Source organism: Styela clava, chromosome 8, assembly GCF_964204865.1.
Source record: "Styela clava chromosome 8, kaStyClav1.hap1.2, whole genome shotgun sequence".
Taxonomy (NCBI): Eukaryota; Metazoa; Chordata; class Ascidiacea; order Stolidobranchia; family Styelidae; genus Styela; species Styela clava.
Window position 1 is genome coordinate 3,841,540 of NC_135257.1, and position 22,538 is coordinate 3,864,077.

A 22,538-nucleotide genomic window follows, 5' to 3' on the forward strand; every position below is an offset into this window, starting at 1 on the left:
TATTTGAACTCCTGGATATGAATCACTTTTTGCCACAACTTGTGAATGAAGTTGCCAAAGTTCAATTCGTTACTTGAAGGTGAATATAATTTATTGAACAACTATCATAATGTCAAATATTCATTAGTTTCATAGACACCCGATTAGTTTTTGTTTTGAGCTTTAAAGATTAAGTTTTTCAAACCAATCAATTCTGTACATTCTAGCTTTGCTCAATCAGAAAATTAACTAATAATACATATTACATATGATAACAATTTTTGATTTGGCAACATATTCCATATTCTTAACAACATGCTTGACTATTGCCGACTTTATTTATATTTTGCTTGAAAGCTAACAAAAAAGCGGCGACGTCGTCCCATAAACTGGTACCTATCTATATCAATAAATAAATATGAAGCATTCAGTACTCCAGAAGTATGTGAACCAAGATGGCGGACATCGGAACATTGTATGTGTACAACGTTAGGGTTAGGCCATAATTTCAGGAACAAATACTACGGGACTCACTTGGGTATTCCCCGACCTTGTAATAGAACTAAGGAAAATTAGAATACAATTATGGCCTAGTCCTAACCTGGTACACATACTACGTACCGGTGTCCGCCATCTTGGTTCACATATTCCTGGAGCGCCAAACATTCATACCGGTACATTATTATATTTTCCCAAACCAAATCAACAAAATCATTTTTTTGCTGAAGATGCATTTTAGATCAAATAACGTTAGCGTGGTTTTCCTAATCGCAGATGTGGTGAATTACGATGCTAATAAGAAAACAGACAAAAAACAAAGCGCTTTGCTTCCATTTTGAGGGTTTAATAAATGAAAGACGTTAAAGTGGTTCAATAAATGATTGAAGAAATATGGGCTTCATTGTACAGTATATAAGATAATTCGGAGTCATTCAAAAACATGCGGAAGGAAAGATGGTATTTGGAGAATGAAGAATTCGGTGAGGATAAAACTAGTAAATATCGCAAGAAAAATCATATGGTTGATCTGAAAAAAGAAGTTGTTCAGCAAATATCGGAAAAAAGACATATTGGCCGAATATCCACAAACCGTTGGTATGATTGGAAAGTTATTTATCAGCCAAACCCCTCTTGTACACTATAAAAGTTTATCTATTACCATTCATGAATATAAGTGATATAGCATTGTAAGCTGGCCTCTAAGTGAGTGTTGATTCTGAGTATGCCAACAAATCTACAATCGAAATCGGTGCGAGCCTGGTAAAATATGTTGGTGATCGACAAGGAATGTCTTTTTTTAACATCTGTATCTAATTCTCAAACTCAAAATTTATGTACCTATACATGTACCTTATGCTTTATGAGGAAGTGAATAAGCGGTTGGTGTGAAACTAAAAGTAAATGAGAAATAAATTTACTCTTACATTCTCTCTTAAAGATACTCAGGGTATTTTCTAATATGTAATATCGCCCCTCTTTTCTAAGTTTCTGATAATGCATCTTTCAATTGATTTTTAAATTCTTTAAAATTTCGGCACGAAACACGCGCACCAATTTTTGATCTACATATTGATTTTCCCTTATCTTAAAAATGAAACTGGATTCTGAAACCATGACCATTTTGGCAAATGAATATAGGTTATTTTTATTCATTTTGTAAAAATTGTTCGAAATACCTTCATAACGTTTCTGGACTTTGAATCGCTGACAACGAAATACTAGAAAAAGTGTGGTGCGTGATATATAGCGGTCATCGTGATATTTATTCTTGATTACTGTGTACTTTTACTAGGATTTTTCCGCATTGTTGTAAACACATAATATTAATTACATTAACTGGCGTAACTATTTTCCGACTATTAAATAAGCAAATCAGTTAATGGCCTATACACTGTGGACTAATTTGGACGCATCCCACTCAGATATATATATTGCCTGAAATTGAAATTCAGATTGAAAAGATCTACTTAGCTCTTGAAATTTTTCTAACGAACTGGAACTCTGGCATATTTAAAAGCTCATGTTATTCTTTTAGCGACAGCATTCCTAATTAAACAAATGGGGTACAATTTGTTGCTGAGACTTGTGGCAACGCAGGAATTAGGACACGTCTATGTACGGAAAGTCTGAATTGCTCCTGACGATGCCGAGTTATTTCGTTTTCCACCCCCATTCCCTCTGTTATCCCGTTTTAAATATATAATTATGCAACTTACGGTCATCAGAACACGAAATATTGCATTTATTAGGAAAAGTTTCTGGTAATGGTAAAAGTTTTCTGGAAATGGTAACTATATTTGGAAGAATATATTTTATTTCAAAGAACGGGTAATTATTCAGGTGATGGTTCGATTTAATGGTGGGAGGTACCAAAATACAACGTGTAGTTTTAACTTGCTCATATAAATACTTTCAATTGTTAATACAATAAATTATCGCAAAACAACTTAATAATTATGGCGATTTCAAGACCCTCAACATCATGAATCGATAATTTCTAGTTCTTTTGCCTAAAAGTGATGTAAAGCACGTGTAATGCACTTATTATAGACAAATACATTTGAATACAACAAAAAACGACATCGAACGCACAAAATTGAGATAATCGATGAAACCCTGTAGTAACTTCGATATGCGATAATTAGTTTTCTAACCCCATTTATTTGCGAATTTAATGCGTCTCTGAAATACCAAGTGATTGGTATTGACATCATTGGTTTTCATCAAATATATCAAAAGTGATGGCCGAAAAAAACGATAAAAAAATAAATTTAAAATCCAATTTTTTCGAATTTTATTGATGATAACATTTTTAGCTTTCTTATGTTGAAATATATCCGAATATACTAGAAATTTTAATCCAAATGCACTAGAACAAATTTTCCATTTTGGGGTCCGAGGTCATATAGGTAATTGAAACCACTCCCTTAAGATATAATTATAAAATTCTCACATCGACTAATGCGAAAAAAAAATTAAGTTGGACTGAAAATTCGCTCATTTATATGTGTTTGAAGTTTAACTCTCGACTTCGTAACTTTCAGCAATAAGTCATTTAACAGATAATCCAATTTATGAAATTATGGAAATTTTGTCATGTGGTATTCAAAACTCCACTATGAACAACTTTCAAAATATCGCTATTAGATCTCTTTTCAGGTTACACTTTGACCTCAATGAAATAGTCTATTCTATTTTTGAAATTGCAATTACTTCGCAAAATATAATTTTGTAGACGATGAGATTTTAGTTCTGAACAATTCCTGAACAATACTTTTCAGTATGTATACTGTCAATTTATTATTTTTCCATGTGTGTCATCTATTACGAGTATAAAAATAATTAAATGAGTAGTCTCATATTTTCATGTGCATGGTCTAATATCGTCTGTTACACGAGAAACTCATTTGTGATTAGGCAACCGAGAGCACTTCAGTTCGAAAGCGCAGTCGGAGTCAGATGTCGTTACGCACGACGAAACTTGATACGAAAGTATATTCGGGGTTTCGGGAACAAACGAACATTTTACAGGAAACTAATCCGTGCCAAACTTGGCAAGAAGGTCTGTCACGATGTCTACAAAACCCACAAAAGTGATCAGGCCAAAGGAAGAGGTTTATTTTTTGCAAAATCGGGTTTTTGGGTCTCGGATGCGAGTACCCGTCAATCTAGTCACATTCGAGTGATTTCAATGTTTACAGGTCATTGAACTCTGTTTCCGGGCAGAGCGTTTTGCAGACTATATTTTTACAAATATATTCAACAGGTGGGCAGTGGCTTACAAGCAAAGCATTTAGGGGAAGCGTGAACGTTTTTAATGATGGACTATGATTAAATAGCCAGCTCGCGGTGTCGACCATATCCAATGATGTTCCTCATTCCCGCAAATAGGCTAAATAACGTAGTCCCTCGGAATTGGGCGACGACGATTGGGCACCAACTCCACTATATTTAAAACGAACTGTATTACTTGCGTGAAATTTTGTCATACCATTTTTTATTGAAAACCGCTAAAAATAACGCTGTGAGTGGCTCACCATATGCCACAGAAAACGAGTAGCCCAACTGCAGCAAAAAATAACATGTGACCGAAATGCAGCAAATAGATGTATATATATATATATATATATTTATAATTTTTACAAACATCAATTATAATTGTACAAGAGTTTTAATATCTAGTAAGTAAGTTTTTCCGTTACAACGAAATAATGAAGCAATAACATGGCTGAACAAATAAATATACAGAAAATCAGGGAAGTGGGCAAAATTTTAAAAAGATTTAAGACGTGCTGATGCACGTGCCCACTTACCCCAAACAACACTTTGAAATGAATTTAAAAAAATACACGAAAGATAATTCGAGCGTAAATATTTAGGTGTGGATGTGGAGTTTGAACATTGGAGTTTTGTGCTAATCTGGAACTTGTCCTATTGACAAAATATTTACAGCAAAGTGGGTTCACGTGAAGTCTACGCGTTCGAGTTCACGTTTTCAATCGATGTGGATCATTTACTTTAAAGACTCAATTCATTACTCACACGGATTTTACGTTAAGGAAAATATGTGCGCACATCACTTATATACCGTTGGATCCAGGTTATTCCTTCTAGCTTTATGCACGAACAGTTTAAAACTTGAATAGGTTCAGGTACATCCGTTTTTGTTCATAAGCCAGCTGGACTTCTGCTATAAGAATATCCCTACTCGTAAAGATCGTAAAGATTTATCGTTATTTTGACGACAACACTCATTAGTTTTTATTTCGTTTTTTACACAAAATTCCTCATGTATAGTTTTCATATAGTCTATATATATATAGCGAGTTTATAGAATGGAGAAGAGTAGAATAAACTTTTGTGAAATGAAATAAAATACACCTGATAAAACACTGAATCCTTATTGATAACTCCTCGTTATCATTAGTTTCACGACAAAAATAAGTTTTATTTGTAAGTGTTACGCAGCATTCTTTCATTGTATTCGACTGCGGTTAGATTCTCATCGAATTCACATTCAACCGGTGTGTGGTTTTCGATCACGGGACATCCATCGTATTCAATTTCTGATAATTTGACTTCGAAATTTGGATTTGCAAAGTAAACAATTGACTGGCGAAAACTTTTACGTTTTTCTTCGTCGATCGGGTTTCTGATACGATGTTTCTGAAACAACGGAAATTGCAAAAGTATTTCGTTTTCGGAAAAACGGATGTTTTGTTACTAACTCTTCCTCCTCAAACTAATTAAACTAATTGATTAAATATACTAATTGATTGAAACTGTCAATCGTCAATGTATAAATAATTCGGACATTAATTTAATTTCTCGCATTTAAAACCAAAATACTTTTTAACTGTCTGGTTTTAATCATATACATACCGTTGATTTCAACTTTCCTTTTGTCCAGAATTGCAACAAATCACCGATATTGACAATTACGGTTCCTGGTATCGGATTCGCTGGGATATATTGACCGTCTAGATTTTCGACCTTTGAATTGAAAAGCAAGCATTTATATTAGCTTGCAGTCATGGACATTTACAACACACCTACGCACATTTTTCTGAACCCCGTGTTCGCATTCATTCATACATGCAAACATTTGCACAAGATGGACCAAAAAACCAAAGTAACCATACATTTCTTAATTACTTCTATGGAAATGAAGAAAATTTAGTTAATTTTGTTTACGTTTAAACTTCTGTTTGTGCATGAATGCACTCGCAAGTTTCAGGACTCTTTGCACAAAAGTTATGTTCTGCCTAAGAATATGTGCCAAATCACCCACCTCCTTGGCATTGCAAACAGACTTACATCCGTTGCGCAAAATTGTCAACCACTAACACGCACACACACATTGTCCTTCGAATACTCGTCCGCACTGTCACGCTGAAACCATTAATCACTTCTAGCAATCCCTCCACGTCGTCCAAACTCCAAATGATGTCCAGCACTTTCTCAGTACCGCCATTTTATGTTCCACATTAACCTTTTCATTTTCGTTCTCAAACCAATACGGGCAGTTATGCAATGTTTGAAAATAACTACCAAGCGCATTTTACTGAGTATGAGGTTTTCTGTAGGACTTGCCTCGGAGAGCCCCCCATAAAATCAATGTTTTAGCTATTGGCATGCACAGGCAGCAGAAAAATGAGTGGGTGATTGACAGTTTTGCGCAGCGGGTACAAGTCCATCCTGGACTATACTAAAACTTTCAAGTATAAACAGAAGTTCAAGCTTAAACAAAATCTAATAAATTTGGTCCATTTTCGATGAAGAAATTAAGACAATCATGGGTTCTGATTTAGTGCGTCTTTAGTAGACGGCAATAGTACATTAAGTTCATGTAAATATCATTTGTATAATTGCCCATTTATATTTTAAAGCATTTGAATATTTTACAACGTCATGTCCCCTTTTCATTGGAGGTAAGATTGGGCCCAAAAATTCCAGCCCGACCCGACCCGGGCCAGTGGGTATTAAACCCGAGCCGACTCGAGGCCGATTAATTAACTGGATTCGCAGGCCCGATTCGCAGGCCACATAAATTTTAAATAAGCAAACATACTAGAGAAAAATACAATCTTTAATCAAGTAGTTTATAGGAAAAGTGATTTTCCACAAAAAGGAGGAAACGAAATATTGACATGATGATTAACAACCATGAGCAAAATAACACAATCCATAGTTAGGGTTACCATATTTTTGTGACTTCAAATCGGGACGCCTCGAAAGACAACGACCCCTTAGCTGTGATTTTGTAACTTCACATTTTCCGATTTCACTACATAGGCCTACATTCCTACATTTAAAGCTGTCTCGGCTGTCTTTATTGACCATATTGTTATCGAAATTTCATGCGCATATTCTCCGTCCAAATATCGGGTTCAGTTCGAAAAATAGAAAGAACTTGACGTTAACGATACCGGTACAAATAATTCGAATTTAGACTAATTAGTATTGGTTTTACATGCGATACGTCTGCCATCAATGGGAATCAGCGGGAAACGAACGCATTCACCTTCAGTAAGTATGCTAGCGCTGCGCTACATAGAAACAACAGTAACGAGAACATGTTTGTGTATTATGCTGGAAAAGCGGGACTTTTGGCTGACTTATCGGGACGGCGGGACAAAACGCTGTAAAGCGGGACTGTCCCGCCTAAAGCGGGACGTATGGTAAGCCTATCTATAATATACTCAAGCATCCTGAACAGTTGTGTGTTTACCCATAAACAAACAGTACCTAAGCGATTTTGACTGTGTTGGCCAAATAGTACAAGTCATATTATATTTTGTTACCTCAAGTCCCCCGATATGGTCTTGAAATAGCAGAGTTATTGTCCCGTAGTCAGAATGTTCACCGAGACGAATCTGTCCTGGTTTCACGTCATCGGGAATAGGAGGATAATACAATGTTCTTAGTATTGTATAATTTCTTTCTTTTCCGATTCTAGAGTGACATTTAATGAAATATTCCTTGTCCTTTAAATAAATCGAAAATGCTTGTATAAGAGCATGAATCCTTGTGTTAAAATTATAAATACTTCGATTCATTTTAAATTCCATATTGAAATCTCGGGGTTTGATCTCATCATTGAAATTAAGGGATGTCAAACATTCAATATGAATGAACCCAATTATTGAATATGAAAATATATTATTCCACAAGCAAAATCATACGATTCTTTAGCAATTTTTCTAATACTTGTTAAGAAACCCCCCAATTAAAATCACGATCACACTGCTCAGACAGCCCTGTGTTATATTATAATGACAGAAAAAAGCAATTGTACGGCCTCGCGTTGAGCGTAATGATACAGTCGACAAGCTTCGGTTCACGTGATATTCCGCTACTCGCATGTTAATATTAGAGAACGGCAAGGATGTCATTCCACCAGCACTTACTTTTATTTTCATTCCAACAGCTAATAGTTCGAGTATTCTCAATGTTAAGCGACGACAGATGTCATAGAACTTTGCCATCGTATCAGAGAAACCTTCAACTTCTGCATCTGGCCAATGTCCCTTTCCCGAAGCTAGTGCCATTCCTCCAACATTGTAGGCCTCTTTTATGTCTTTTGGTCGATTTACGTTCGTGCTAATTCAAGAAAAAAAATACAAAAATTATTTGTATTGTTTCGGTAACGTGAATATCGAGCGGAAATTCACTGAAACGGTTCTGGTTCAATGTAATATAATTTTTCTGTATGTATTATAATTTATTTATAATTTATTTATCTAGTTCAGTAAGAGTTTGCGCAGGCTTATAGCAAAGTTTCCACACAACTTTTTGTCGTCCATATAAGACTAAGATAGTTTGCAAAATGTTCTCATAAATCTATATTAATTTACTATATTATGCAATAGTGTATACCCTTCGGTATAAAGCTTATGATATCCGCTGTAGTTTTCATCGTAAACATATTTGCATTTGACGTCAGGACTGAGATCAAAAAATTGTTTTGATATTTTCATGGTTTCCTCAACGTCACGCCTAAACGAAAAAATGGTTACGTTACAAATGGTGACAATGGGTTACTGTAGCCGAGCAAGCATTATGATATGATTGAAAAACATATAATTTGAGCAGCAAAAAAGCTGTGCAGCAAAAACATATATATATATATATACATTTAAAAAATTCATGTTCTTTTATGGGCAATCAAATTGCAGCTAATCGAATACGTAAATACAGGCAACACAATGTTCATATATAAACTTTCTTCAAGTTTTAAACAGCCAATGAAATTGCATAAATCTAAATTGCAGTTAACCAAGTACGTGAATACAGGCAACATAATATTCATAAATAAACTTTGAGTTTCGGACAGCCGATGGAATTGCATGCAGCCAAGAGTGTTGTATTTTCAAAGCCTCCCGCGAGTCTACATGACTTTGAAGCTGTTCAAACTTCTTGTCTTGCACAAACATGCTACAAAACTTATGCTATTGTGTTTATTAAGTCACCAAATGTGAGCGTGTGCCTGTCGTGTTTTTATGGTGACCGTACATTTGAACCCACGTACATTTGAACCCTTGTGTATATCCGCGGGTTCAATCTATATGCGGGTGCTAAAACCCATGGGTTAGGGTTAGTTAGTATGGGTTCAAATATCCGTAAAACAAAAAAAATTCCATAGGTGCAATAGTATGCGGGTGCAATTGTCGTGGGTTCAAATATAATGGAACCGTTTTTATACCGTTTCTCGCGTGTTGGAGTGCTTGCTGCGATGCTCGCAAACGCCGCATTGGTTTCTTTAGTTGTTGTATCTTTTTAATTTTTGTTTAGGACAAAACTCCACGATCCATTGAAAGATTATTGGTAGGAGTACGTCATGATTTTTTCAAGTTTGAAAGCGATAAGCTTTTCGAAAGCTTACTGTAAATTAGCAATGGTTAGAGATGTATATTTCATGCGCGAAAGAAACAAAATATAATGCTCAAATGTGTGAGAACAAAGTGAATTGACTAAAATGGCCACCGCATGTCGGCTAAATTCCAGGCAAATGTTGAAAGAATTATAATGATTGTTATGAAGGACTGTTCCGAATTTCAAATTAATTACGGCGTTCCAAAATATGAATTTATTTTTTTGTGTAATGGGCTGACATCGTTCCAGGAAAAGTGTTGTATTCAGGCCACAGGTTTTGTACAGAAGATCCCTCGATTCTTGTTGGTAAATCGTTTAAAAATGCTTTAATTGATTATTGCGACTGCCTTTGACAGCTCAAAAAGTGGAAAATTTATAACCGTCGTCATGATGCAGACTTTCAATTTTTAATGTGATTATGACGCCTTTCGTGTGCCGAAGAAAAGTATGTTAAAATGCAATGATGACATCTTTACATCATAAATTGATAGTGTTGTATTTATTTAACTTGCCTTGATGAATATATCTGGTGGCAATCATTCGCTATATAAACGGTCCTTAATTTATTGTAGTTGAAAATTTTCATAGATATTCATGCGGCCATGCCTTTGTATTGATTGGTACAATACAATCAACCCAAGATGTAATTGCGGCTTTTATAGCATGGCATAATCTGCATACTTATCTTCGACACGAAAAGATATGCTCTATAGTAATTTGCAATCACAAAACGCTTATTGGTTTGTGCATTATGAATTTATAAATTCTTCCACTTATCGGGATATTATGAACAGTCCAGTATTATACTTTGTCCGTGGTTTTAATCGATATGTTTGACGTCAAATACAAGGATGTGTATTTGTAGGATGTTATTGTCTGTGCACTACTTGATCGGCTATATATGCACATTGAATTGTCTTCATACGCAAACGGATTTGAATATATTCATATGCTTGGCTTTATATGCATTTATATAACACTGCCAACTTCACTCGAATTACATCGATACTATGTATTACGTTAATTTCCTAACAATGTGACAGGAATAACGTAAAACGCCGGTAAGTTCAGAGTACGCATTATAGACTACGCATTTATTACCAAACAGTAACTATACTGGGTTAAGGTGTTACTCACATGCTTACACCCGTGTTGCGTAGATAAACGAAGCCAACGGTAGAAAATGCTTTGTAAACATCATATCCGACAGGTTCCATACTCTCTTCATCGATGTTTTCATTATCTATCCCGCACCCCATCATATCTACTGTGGGTAACGATGCCGTTTCTACCATATTTACTACCAATCATTAAAGTTATCTAGTTGAAAGGAAAATTGGTAACATTACAATTCAGCCAAAAATGAACGAAAAGTAATGCCCTACCTGACCCGACAACGACTTTTATTAAATCTTCCATACAAGCCTCTAGTCTGCCACGAAACGTAAATGCCTTCTTACTTTGAATACGGCGAACCACCACTATTTCATTATGGCTATAATTGAGTAGTAATTGATTCGTATATCCGCTTTTGTGCTGCTTATCGGATATAACATCCATTAATATATTTCTGTGAGCTCAGTAGCATCTTTCTATACATACTTCCTTCGCTGTAGAAGTTATCCAAGGTAGTATACAAGCGCGCATTTTCATATATCTCATTTGGTGAAAGTATTATAGATAGCAAGCCAGGGAAGTCACTTTTCAGTGAATCGTTTAAGAATAGAGTAAAATGATGTTGGAAAAGGCAAAAGAATTTACGTCTGACTGCAAATGCCGCAAAATTGCATTTAAAGAAAAATGTATTATACATTGCCCATGGTTCAATCGATATGTATGACGTCAAATACAAGGGTGTATATTTGTAGGAAGTCATTGTCTGTGCACTACGTGATCGGCTGTTTATGCACATTGGATTGTCTTCATACGCAAACGAATTTGAGTATATTCATATGCTTGACTTTATATGCATTTATATGACACTGCCAACTTCACTCGAATTACATCGATACTATGTATTGCGTTGATTTTCTAATAGCCCGGCAGATAAGGGGCCTTTTAGGGCCCAACATTGTCTTCAGACATGAAGTTTTTTTTATTTGTGATTATTCATCTTGGAGTCTCATTGCCCATCATTTCTACATGGGTGTGGAGTTTGCAGCATTGAGCATTTTTTTACGGCTTGATGTTTGTTATAGTGTTTTTCGTCAAATCTGTGCATCATAATGGCGCACAACCTGAACCCTAACCTGGTACATATACTACGTTCACGTTGCGCGCCATATTGATGCACATACTACGGAAGCACCAAATTTACCAGGAAATAAAATCAATACCTTTTAGGTATTTGTCGTACCGGAAATATTTGCAGGCGACCCAGCTTTGGGTCGCGATTCGCGACGCATAGATAGGGAAACACTGTTGAAACATACGCGTCAAATAAGAAGTACTATTTCAAAATACCTGCTATTGTTGCAATTAACAATACAAGCCTGCTAATGCAGTCGGCAGTGGTTCAAGTGGATTGCGCACAGTGGAGGTGGAGAACAGTCAATTATTTGTTAGCAAGGATTGTTATGCAGCAGGATGATCACCACGATGCAGTGAAAGATAATGCTATCACAAGAACATGAATGATAAAATTGCTACATTTATAGTATGTCCCTGGGAAAGAATGTAATTCATGTTTATGTTCCATGCCAATGCTTTTCAAACTACCAAAGACCCTCAACACTTTTTCTTCTTCTCTTCTATAAAAATACATAGCTTAAGAAACCCTGGTATAAATTAAAAGAGGCGACCGTACTTCTTTTGCCTGTTGTCATGCTGTCGTCCCTCGAATTCAGCTACAACAAAAAATTCACGAAAAGGTTTTAGATTTTATGATCTCATTAATATTCTCGACAATTAATGAACGAGAATATCGGTCAGAGACCGAAGACTTATCGATCGAAAGTTAGGGATCCCCCAAAACAGCGCTCTTACTTCATAGTGACACCTTGTGTCCCATCACTAATTAATTAATAACTCGCTAATTATACGACATATTCAAAATCGATAGTCTTCTGGTACGACATATCATGAATGCACATCTGGAGAATCAAAACATGCAAAATCTGGAGCAGATTCAATCTCGCTTTCGTGAGATATCGCGTGCATCTAACAGACAAACAGACGAATACCTATCAACATACTTACCGATTGAAATCGATACGTAATGATATACGGGTGGTAAAATGCCAAGTTATTCCAACAACATGATCATGTTTTGCAACTTACAACCAATGTTTTGTATGTAACTTTGCTTGAAAGAATCCCAAGAGATCTAACTACAAATATCAAAAAAGTGAGGCTAAAAAAGTTACACTACAACAACGGTGCACAACCTGCGGCCGTCGCGAAAAAAAATGAGGCCGTCCACATACAAAATCCTATGAAAAAAAAGTTCAAAATATAGGATTTGGCGGCTATGCTGGCGTATATTGAAGCAAAACAGAAGCACTGCAAAAAAGTCAGACGACATGATGCGTCACAATCTAGATGGTGTATTTGCTGCCAGTTACCTCACTTTGCAAGTTTATCTGCCCACATGCAAGACCAAAGGAGTCATTAAATTGCTACAATTCTTTGCAAACTTTTATAGAATAAATTCATAAAAATATTTGACATTTTATTATACTTTTGGGGACAAGAAAATGGGGGCGACCGCCCCTCCCCGACCTTCGATTTTTTTCAAAATTGTGCAACCATTATGCAACTTGCTGAATATATCTGCTCTAGAATAGGTCCACCAAAAAAAAAATCCTAATAAAATGCGAATATTATACTTCCAAGTAGTCCTACATACTTCATAATTGGGCAGAGGGCACCTCGCACGGGTCAAATACGCGGTTATGACGTCATAAAGCCAAAAAATTTCACGCGCCCTCGGCGCGCTATTAACCTCCTGACGGCCGTATTGTATAAAAATAAATGCAATGTGGCCGCCAATAGCAAAAAGGTTGTGCACCCATGCACTACAACATAGTGATATGCATCTGTTGATGATTTTAGGTGTTTGTTTTGGAAGATTAATGACAGAATCAACTGTGGTTTTTGGGGATGTTTCAAAAAAAGATTGAATGAAAAAAAGTTTTCCCAAAATGTCAAGGTTTGAGAGTAGTAGAGAAGTAGAAAAAATACTACCATGTTTTCTTCATTTGATAACCACGCCACAGAACTTCTCCGATAAATATACGCAGCAATTGCGAGAGGCAGAAATGCCAAGATGGGATTTCATCGCATTGCAAACCAATATTAGCGATTCTTAGATATATTCGAGCATTCCCATCTGAACTGCGTGGAAAATATTATACCTATTCAAACACTTAAAAAACTATGTCAGATGAGCGTCCTATTATCGAATATTATAGTAAAGGAGTAGTGAGTGCAATGGGAAAAAACATATAAGGCGGAACTTTCAGTAATATGCAATCAAACAATCTTATTGTAGAATATATATTTAAAAAAATTTCGTCACGCCAACCGCAGTCCGAAACTTTTTGTCTCTGGCTGAGCTTAGATACCAATTGGCACTCATGTAAACTGGTATCGGGACAGGTCTCATATTGAAACGCCACGGGATGGAGCAGATAATATGAGTATCCATGCCCCAGCTGTCATTTTGGTGTGTACTGCTGTTTTTATCGCAGATGATACTGCTTTTTTTTGTATTAAAGATTTACTAGCATTCCGGATTTGAGGATGTCAAATGATGGATATCAATAAATCAGTTGAAAACCAACACGCAATATTACAAAACTTACTTCCAACAAGCGGTTTGAATGAATGAAAAAGCTGAAACTAATATTCTTTAGAACAGCATACAAATTCTATGGGATGAAATCATACACAAAAGCTCGTCAAAAACCATAGGTCAATAAACAGGTGGAATTTGATGCATGTGCGCATTACCACGTACAACCGAAGCACTCAAGAAAATGTGTGTGATGTACTAGTGATTGAAATGTTTGACTCAACTACCGGTATGTTGGCATAACAGGTGCACATCTCGGTTTCGCATACACATACCTTCCACAAGAATATATTAATATATATATATATATATATACCATGTCCACAAGAATATATTAATTTGAACAAAGTCAAAGCTGAACCTGAAAAGTTCCGGTTCTTCCAATAGAAAACACGTTACACATCGTTAGATACCAGTGGATGGTTTTACACGGCCTTGTCCGGAGCGAAAAACGAGGTCGAATATTCCAATCCATTTGTTAATAAAATATTTCCCAAGTCCGGAAGCTTCGAGCAGAAAAATGAAATGCTCGCGGCAACACAAATGTAATTTGAAGAGTGCAAAAGAAAGTGGCTAGATGCTGTCGATGGAACTTGGCTTATATTAGAGAAATAAACTACAATTTATTGTACTAAAATTGAATTTCTGGCATTGTAGTGAGATTCAATGTTACTATGTATTCAAAACTAACCCATGTAGTTATGAAATAATTGTTTTTAACAAAAAAGTGCTCCCGAAGTATTCGTACCAAGATGGCGCACAACATGCACATTGTATGTGTACCGGGTTAGGGTTTAGGATGTGCGTCATTTTGATACGAATACTTCCGGAGCGCCTTAAAATCCACTTAGAAAAAATTGCTCAACATTATATACTCCACACCCACTTGGGTATCATTATTTATGTCATTGACATTATATCTAAAGAATAAAAATAACTTTATATCTCAAAACGATCTTCGGCCACGATTCTGTCGGACTATAACAATGTGACAGGAATAACGCAAAACGTATTTCACGCCTGTAAGCGCAGATTATGTATTATAAAATATAGACCACACATTCATTACCAAACAGCAACTACTATGTGAATGTGTTACTGACATGCTTACACCCGTGTTGCGTGGAAAACAAAGCCAACGGTAGAAAATACTTTGTAAACATCATATTCGACAGATTCCATACTCTCTTCATCGATGTTTTCAACATCTATCCCGCACCCCAACATGTCTACCGTGGGTAACGATGCCGTTTCTACCATATTTACTACCAATCATTAAAGTTATCTAGGTTTAAAGTAGAAATTGGTGACATTACAATTTAGCCAAAAATGATCGAAAAGTAATGCCCTACCTGACTCGACAATGATTTTTAATAAATCTTTCTTACAAGCTTCTAGTCTGCCACGAAACGTGAATGCCTTCTTACTTTGAATACGGCAAACCACCACTATTTTATTATAGCTATAATTGAGTAGTAATTGATTCATATATGAAAAACACGTGAAGATTGTTTTATTATACATTTTTAGCTTGCATAAAATTTTTATTTCATAATGTTCTTTCCTGCAAGTTACAAAATAAAAGATGACGGTAATCTATGTCCATCATTGAAACTTTTCACAGTTGGCAACCTTAAGCGTAGGACTAAACTTGCCTAGCACTTCTGATAATTCCCCTACGCGTGTCACATCCCGTGATTATGTGCAGGAAAATTACTGAACCCTACAACGGTTCAGGATGGTTTTCACAACCACTGGTCGTTTACGACTTCCTTCGCCATCAAATCCAGGCGCTTGGAAATTATGACCGATCAACAAATCTGACCCAGGATAGGGGAACTAACTAAATAAATTTTTTAATTCATTGAATTTATTTTTGTGGGTGGAAGTTTGGTATATAGGACGAATTGAATCAAATAAAAAAAAACAAAAAAGGATTTTAGGTTGATACATTTTGCAAGTTATACACAAGACACTTTATACACATAACAGTATTAAAAAATATTTTTTCTTATTTTTAATTTGATTGGATAAAGTATAAATTTGATAGTAAGCATTGGAATGAGAATTTAGCAGCACGTCAAGCACAACAATATAAAATTGATTTTACAGCAGTACTAATTATATATGAATCAATATTACAGATGAACTATTTAATAAATTTTTACCGGATTCTATCAATTAACTACAACTATCTTTTCGTTCAATGTGTGACGCGTAAGGTAACGCGTAATTGCACGGTGAAAGTTATATTTATCCCACATTTTACAGTACCACATGAATATATATATATATGTGAATAAATTATGGGGTTCCTGCATGTGTGCTCAGAACAAGTACGTATATATATATATATATATATAGTAATTCAAGTATCACAGTGAATTGAAAATATATGTGAATGAATTATGGAGTTACAGCATGTGTGCTCACAACAAATACAAAGATGGCAATTCCTTTATCACCGTGAATTGAATTATTGATTACACAGTACCGGTACTACAAGAAAATAGTATTACAATTACCTCTCCAATTACATGTAGGCTATTTAGTCATATTTTATTACCTATCTCTATCTTTTGCGCGACGATCACAATATCATTACGTGGCGTGGCTCTGGAGTACTCGCCATATATATTCATATATCACTAGAGTGCGAATCACTATCATTTTGCGGGATCATCTGGAGATCCCATTTTGACGCCTGGAATAAACAAAATCGGTGAACGATTAGAACAAAGCTTTCGTAACCACGCAGAGTACAATTAGGCATTGACGTTCACGCGACGTTGCTCTGCGGAACGTTTTAAATTACGCAATCGCGCATTTTGTCGTTCACAGCTGGAGTTCCAATTGTATCAGTATCGTAACATCGGCCGCGGTTCCAATAATACCTGCTTTAAACGTATGCTTTAGGTTAATGACGTTTTGCACTTGCGAGGAAAAGCGATAAGTGTTTTTCATAACGAACGCAGAGCTACTACGTTGCAACACTTTGGTTGCAACGTAATTGCAAAACGTCGCTGCGCAACGAAATAATTAAGGAATGTCGCTGTTTAACTCAAATTGGCGCAGCGGACATATGAAGAATGGGAGAACATTAAATAATATAGCTAATACAATTTTACTGGTGCACGATAAATTCAATCTAATGTGTCCATATCATATTAGATTAAAACAAGAACAAATCGAATTTTTTGTTATTTAATTGAAAAGCTTTTCAAAAAAATTTCACGCTTTTCAATTTTGCCGATTTTTGTACGATAATCGCGACATTTTATCTCCATCCCATAAATATTCTCCTAGATTGTCTCTCGAACAATATAAAACTTGTCTAAATATAATGCAAGGTTCGTGAGATATGAGGTTTCAAAGTTGCATAGCTCACACCGGATACAGTAATAAGATAACTATTGCAACTTTCACGAAACCGCACGATACCAGTATTGTTCAACTAGGCAAATAGCAAAAAAAATGCTAAACTTACCCGAATAAAATATAAAACAGTAACAAATCTCCAAACAAAACCTGATCAGCAGACTGACTTTGTGTATATGTTTTCTGGTGGACAAAAGAAATAAACTCTCACTCTCTCCCTCTAAAACAGACTGAGGCTGCGCCGTTCACGAGATTCGTCGGACCCAAAATGGCGTCCGATATGCATCATTGCACTCGGTGTCTCCACTTGGTTTATAGTCATTTTGGTATTGACGGGATTGAGACGTCGGAGTGACGTAGTCAGGTGGGGTCAGGAATGACATATGCAAACATAGTTACGCCACGACCACTAGAAGTACACTACACTAGACCCCCGGTTGCCTATACTGTACCTTCATAAAAATCCTTATTCGCGAAGCACGTGATTCTCTGACATGCAGTCGCAGATCCGCTAATAGCAAGATTACGAACGCGGAATCACCACAAGGTGCGCGCTATCAATCTGGGGACGAAAATCAATGGCCAAAGTATTTGTTCCCCTTGCATTTATGAGGTTCCGCCGGAAACATCGGGGCTAATTCGTCACCGTTAGATATCATGAAAATTAAATAAAAACAAAACTGATAACAGAAACGCGGAAGACATGGTGGCACCAGTAGCTCACCGGGTCAGTGTTTTACATTTTGCGGCCTCATTCGATTTTCGAGATTATGCATATACGCTACATTCCTGATATCGCTATATTTACAATGGATTTTAAACGAAAGCTTTGTCCAGATGAAATATTGGATAGTATTCATCTATCGGAAGAAGAAAATATGACACAATAAAGTTCAGCATTGGCGCTAAACAATGCATCCATCGATATGTTCCATCATTCCGTTTTTAGAAATCTGTGTTTTCGAATTTTTCATATCTTTATGCAATTAAAACGGCAATAACACTGCATATCGTGTGTTTAGTCGAACAGATTTCGAGGCTGGATGGAATGCGTAAATTCCCCCGTGTATCGTTTACAAGTCGTTAGTCGCTTCACGAGTACGAACTTAAGTAAATGACGTTACGAGCATGCGGGGAAAAGTGTTTTTCGTATGGAACGTAAACGTGATACGTGCCGACGTAATTGCTTAACGTCGCTGCGTAACGGCGTAAATGTGTTAGGTCTTCATTTACGTCACCTAGATTTTGCGACAAAGAAAATCACGAATAAAAATGCCTCTAAAATTTGAATGGTGCAACATAATTTTAATCTAATGGTATCACTGGAAAGCTATTTTCATCTTCTACAAATGTTTTTCGATAATCTACTAGGTTAAATCGAAAACAAATTGAAGTTTTTTCAATTAGATTTAGGAGTTTTTCAGAAGTTTCTTATGCTTTTCAATTTTGCCACTTTTCATAAAATGATCACGATATTTTATCTCAATTTTAAAATTATACTTAGTCCTGTAGATTATCTTTCACACGATCTAAAAGTTGTCTGAATATAATATATGGTTCGCGAGATATGAGTGTTTCAAAGTTATGAGCTCATACGGGATGCCAAACGTCAGAAGACTTTCTCGGGAAAGCCGCTATAGCAGAATATACACATCAAAAATACAACTCTAAAATAACTGCAATGGCACTGTACTGAAACAATAATATCAGCCTACTGTCTACTCTAGCATAAAAACATCCAACAAATCCCCATCCCGCAGTCACAAAACCACAAACAAACATCCCTGAAAACCCACCGGAAACCAGAGGCACTCCCACAGACACTCATGACCAGAATCCAACCGAAAACCAACCACGCTGTATCGGTATCAACCACAGCACACGCTAGCAAGATACCAAAGGGCAGATCGACAGTGTCACAGCGCCATCAGTGTTGGAAACACAAAATATAGCAAAAATATCACATGACATCAATTACCAGATAAAACAAGGGTCGTCACAAAGAAAATTTAAGTTTGAGGGTGCTGACGCTTGACTATTGAGTAGGGTCAAAACAGTAGTTGTGTCTTTTAATTGTCAAATTAAAATATCTTACCAGTGCCATAAACATATATTATCAAATTTTACTAGTGTCATGCATCTAAAGCGTAAATAAATATTATCACGAGAGATTATGCTTTATTCACAGATGGGAAATGGATCAATTCATAATTGTGACAACAGAACATACCATGATGCATCTTATATGTAGTAAAACTGTGAAGACAGATAATGCAAAGCGGCATTTTTGTTGTTATATGTCTTCGTCGCATTTGGCTAAATTATCTACAAACAAAGAAGATCAGGGAATGAGTCAGTTAATTGCTACGATTCGAACTAGGCAAAATATTTGAATATAGAATAGTGAATATTAAAATATGACATTTCACTATTCGAATATCTGGTAACACGTGGCCGCGCCATCCAATGGACAGAGCACGTCGCTAATCGAACACTTGGCTCTCGTCAACATCAGACGAACCGGTGCGACTTGGCTCTCACGAATAGGCAGAGACATCAATATCGTCTACATGTGTGTGTACGTGTGCCATTCTTTACGTTGTGTACGTGGTATTTTGTCTTCTAATTGCCATGATATTTTTTCAAATTTTTAATTAGTGTAGTACGCAGCAAAAGAGCACAAATTTCAATAATTTTCGTAATCGTTTTGTAATTTTAAAAACAAAAAAACATGTAATAATTGTACTTAAAATTTCCGAGATTTTTGAAGAAATACCAATTTGCTATCTTGCAATTCTATTATTATTGTTGGTAATTTAACGGGAAAAATAACATTGAGGCATCACTGACGGACTGGTGACCGTGCAGGCATATCATATGCAATGACGACTTTGCGGAATTTTTATATAACGCGACAGAAAGTCGACGGAGGAAGTCTCCTTAAATCAATATTAAAAAGGGCGGGAATATCGACCATCAGCCATGGTATCGCTTCCGGATATTCACTATTCGAATATTTAGCATTTGTTGAAATTATTCGATACATATATTCGACCTCCCTCCTTTTTATTCGGTAAATTCGTTTAAATCTATAAGATATATAAATATAAACCCAAACTAAACATAACCCATGAAAGACCTGTCTCACTGGCGCCCATATAAATAACCGTAATGCCGGCGGCTATAGAAAAAAAGGTTGTACAGTCCTGTCTTATTAATTTATTCAAAAATATCAGAATCGGAAAATAAGCTTACTCATATTTAAAATATGGCCATGTATGGTATGGAACAATACGAGGAATATCCTATATTTGTCTATGAATAAACAATAGAAGCATCGCAGTTTATTCGTCACTTCGCTCCCAATCATGTCCTGTAATGTAATCGAATTGAAAATCTTAACATATACAGAACATCTACAGTACTAAATCGGGCAATGCAAAACAAATCAGTTTTATACACGTTTTTCAAACTCCATAACAATATCTTATCCAAATACTTTCTCAACGTCACCAAAATGATTATTAAAACATTCTAAAATAAGATATATCACTTATATTAATAACTTTCGACGCTTTACCTGCAATGTTAGTTTCGAGTATTCCATATGTGGAATGGCTGAGGCGCTCTGTAACGCGAGCGTCGCGTATTCTATGTGACGCTGAGAGATCATGATTTCGTTGATTACTATATTTTGTACAATTCTTGGGTGGATCATGGCGCCTGTTTACTTTTCCAGTTGTTAACATCGATGATAATGGCAGCAAATCTGTTGAATACATCAAAGATCTGCGTGGCGAGCTGGGAGATATTTGGAATAAACAAGTATTAGTATCAGTATAATGTTCTTATCTTAATTTAAAAAGTGTACGAGCATAATGATTTGTCGAATATGTAATTAACGATTTCTATTAAAAAATGAAGAGAGAAAAAAAGAGATAGTTGAAGTTAATGTTGCACTGTAGACACCAAACGTAATATTTCTTAAATTGAAACGGTCTGTTGTACACGTCCATGGCAGTAAGCAATCGGCACTTGAGACATGAAATTATTTTAATTGCAGTGAATATGAAAACTGTACCGTAATAAATATTACAATAAAATTAATATGATAAGGTCAGTTTAGAAAATAATATATATAAAAATAGTCAGATCATTTGTGAATATTTTTTGTATTGCATTGTTGAAAGCTTAGATTTTCCACAGTGACAACGCAAGGTAATAGCGAATACACTTTTATGAATAAGCCTATTCCCACTAATTTCTGGTTTTGTGACTTTCTGACCTCGAACCAAAGGTTAGTATTTGACAGACACGACCTATCATCATTCGATTACAAATCATTACACGTAATATTTTATTATATTTTACAATAGATAGTGTAATGCAATATAACAATTCTTATTATTTTGAACTATTCAAATCGAATCAGACAAATTGTTTTTTGTGTGCTTTTTAAATCAGCGAACTGCGTTTAAAATTACAACCTTATAAAAATATCAGTATTTTTGTTTTGATTTAAAAACTATTTGATTCTTGATCCAAAATATTTGATTATGGCCTCCCCCACCAATTATTGAAATCAATAACTCATTCACTCGACATTACTCGCATAACATTTAACGCCGACAAATAGTATTGTATGCATCTTAATTTTTTAGACATATAATTATTCGATTTCTTTTCGAATTGCATTAAGACTTGAATGTATCGATACTTATGGACGTACCATGTTTTTAAACCAGAGCGGATATATTCGATTGTACGTTATTTATGTTCTATCATCGCCTCTTCCAAATTTTATTTCTGCTATTTATATTTCATTAAAATCGTGGTTACTGAAACTAATCAATCCCACACATAACACAAAATACTGCTTTTAAATCATGGTGAGAGACTATCAATTTCTGTCGCATACCTTGTATTTCGTGGAATACGGGGAAAATTTCTTGCGTAACTTTTCTTTATAAATGATAAAATGACGCAAGTTGTGACACAACTGTATTAACTT

General features: G+C 35.6%; 1 protein-coding gene across 1 annotated transcript; it reads right to left on the bottom strand.

Annotated features, from left to right (window-relative positions):
- Positions 1–3,769: 3,769 nt before the first annotated feature.
- LOC120336891 (uncharacterized) lies at positions 3,770–10,700 on the bottom strand. The gene is made up of 6 exons (XM_039404669.2): positions 10,492–10,700; positions 8,359–8,478; positions 7,890–8,082; positions 7,284–7,466; positions 5,362–5,472; positions 3,770–5,145 (listed from the first exon to the last, which is right to left on the bottom strand). Exons 1-6 carry the CDS (start codon positions 10,647–10,649, stop codon positions 4,927–4,929), a joined length of 984 nt encoding a protein of 327 aa, XP_039260603.2. The 5' UTR covers positions 10,650–10,700; the 3' UTR covers positions 3,770–4,926.
- Between the last annotated feature and the right edge of the window lie 11,838 nt (positions 10,701–22,538).

Bases quoted from the DNA above. Each gene is read 5' to 3' on its own strand.
- LOC120336891 (XM_039404669.2), bottom strand. From the start codon at position 10,649: ATGGTAGAAACGGCATCGTTACCCACAGTAGATATGATGGGGTGCGGG. The intron at 5,473-7,283 runs GTAACAAAATAT...TTCAATTCAAAG, and splicing joins ACCATATCGGGGGACTTGAG to GTCGAAAATCTAGACGGTCA. The intron at 5,146-5,361 runs GTATGTATATGA...CCGTTGTTTCAG, and splicing joins AAGGAAAGTTGAAATCAACG to AAACATCGTATCAGAAACCC.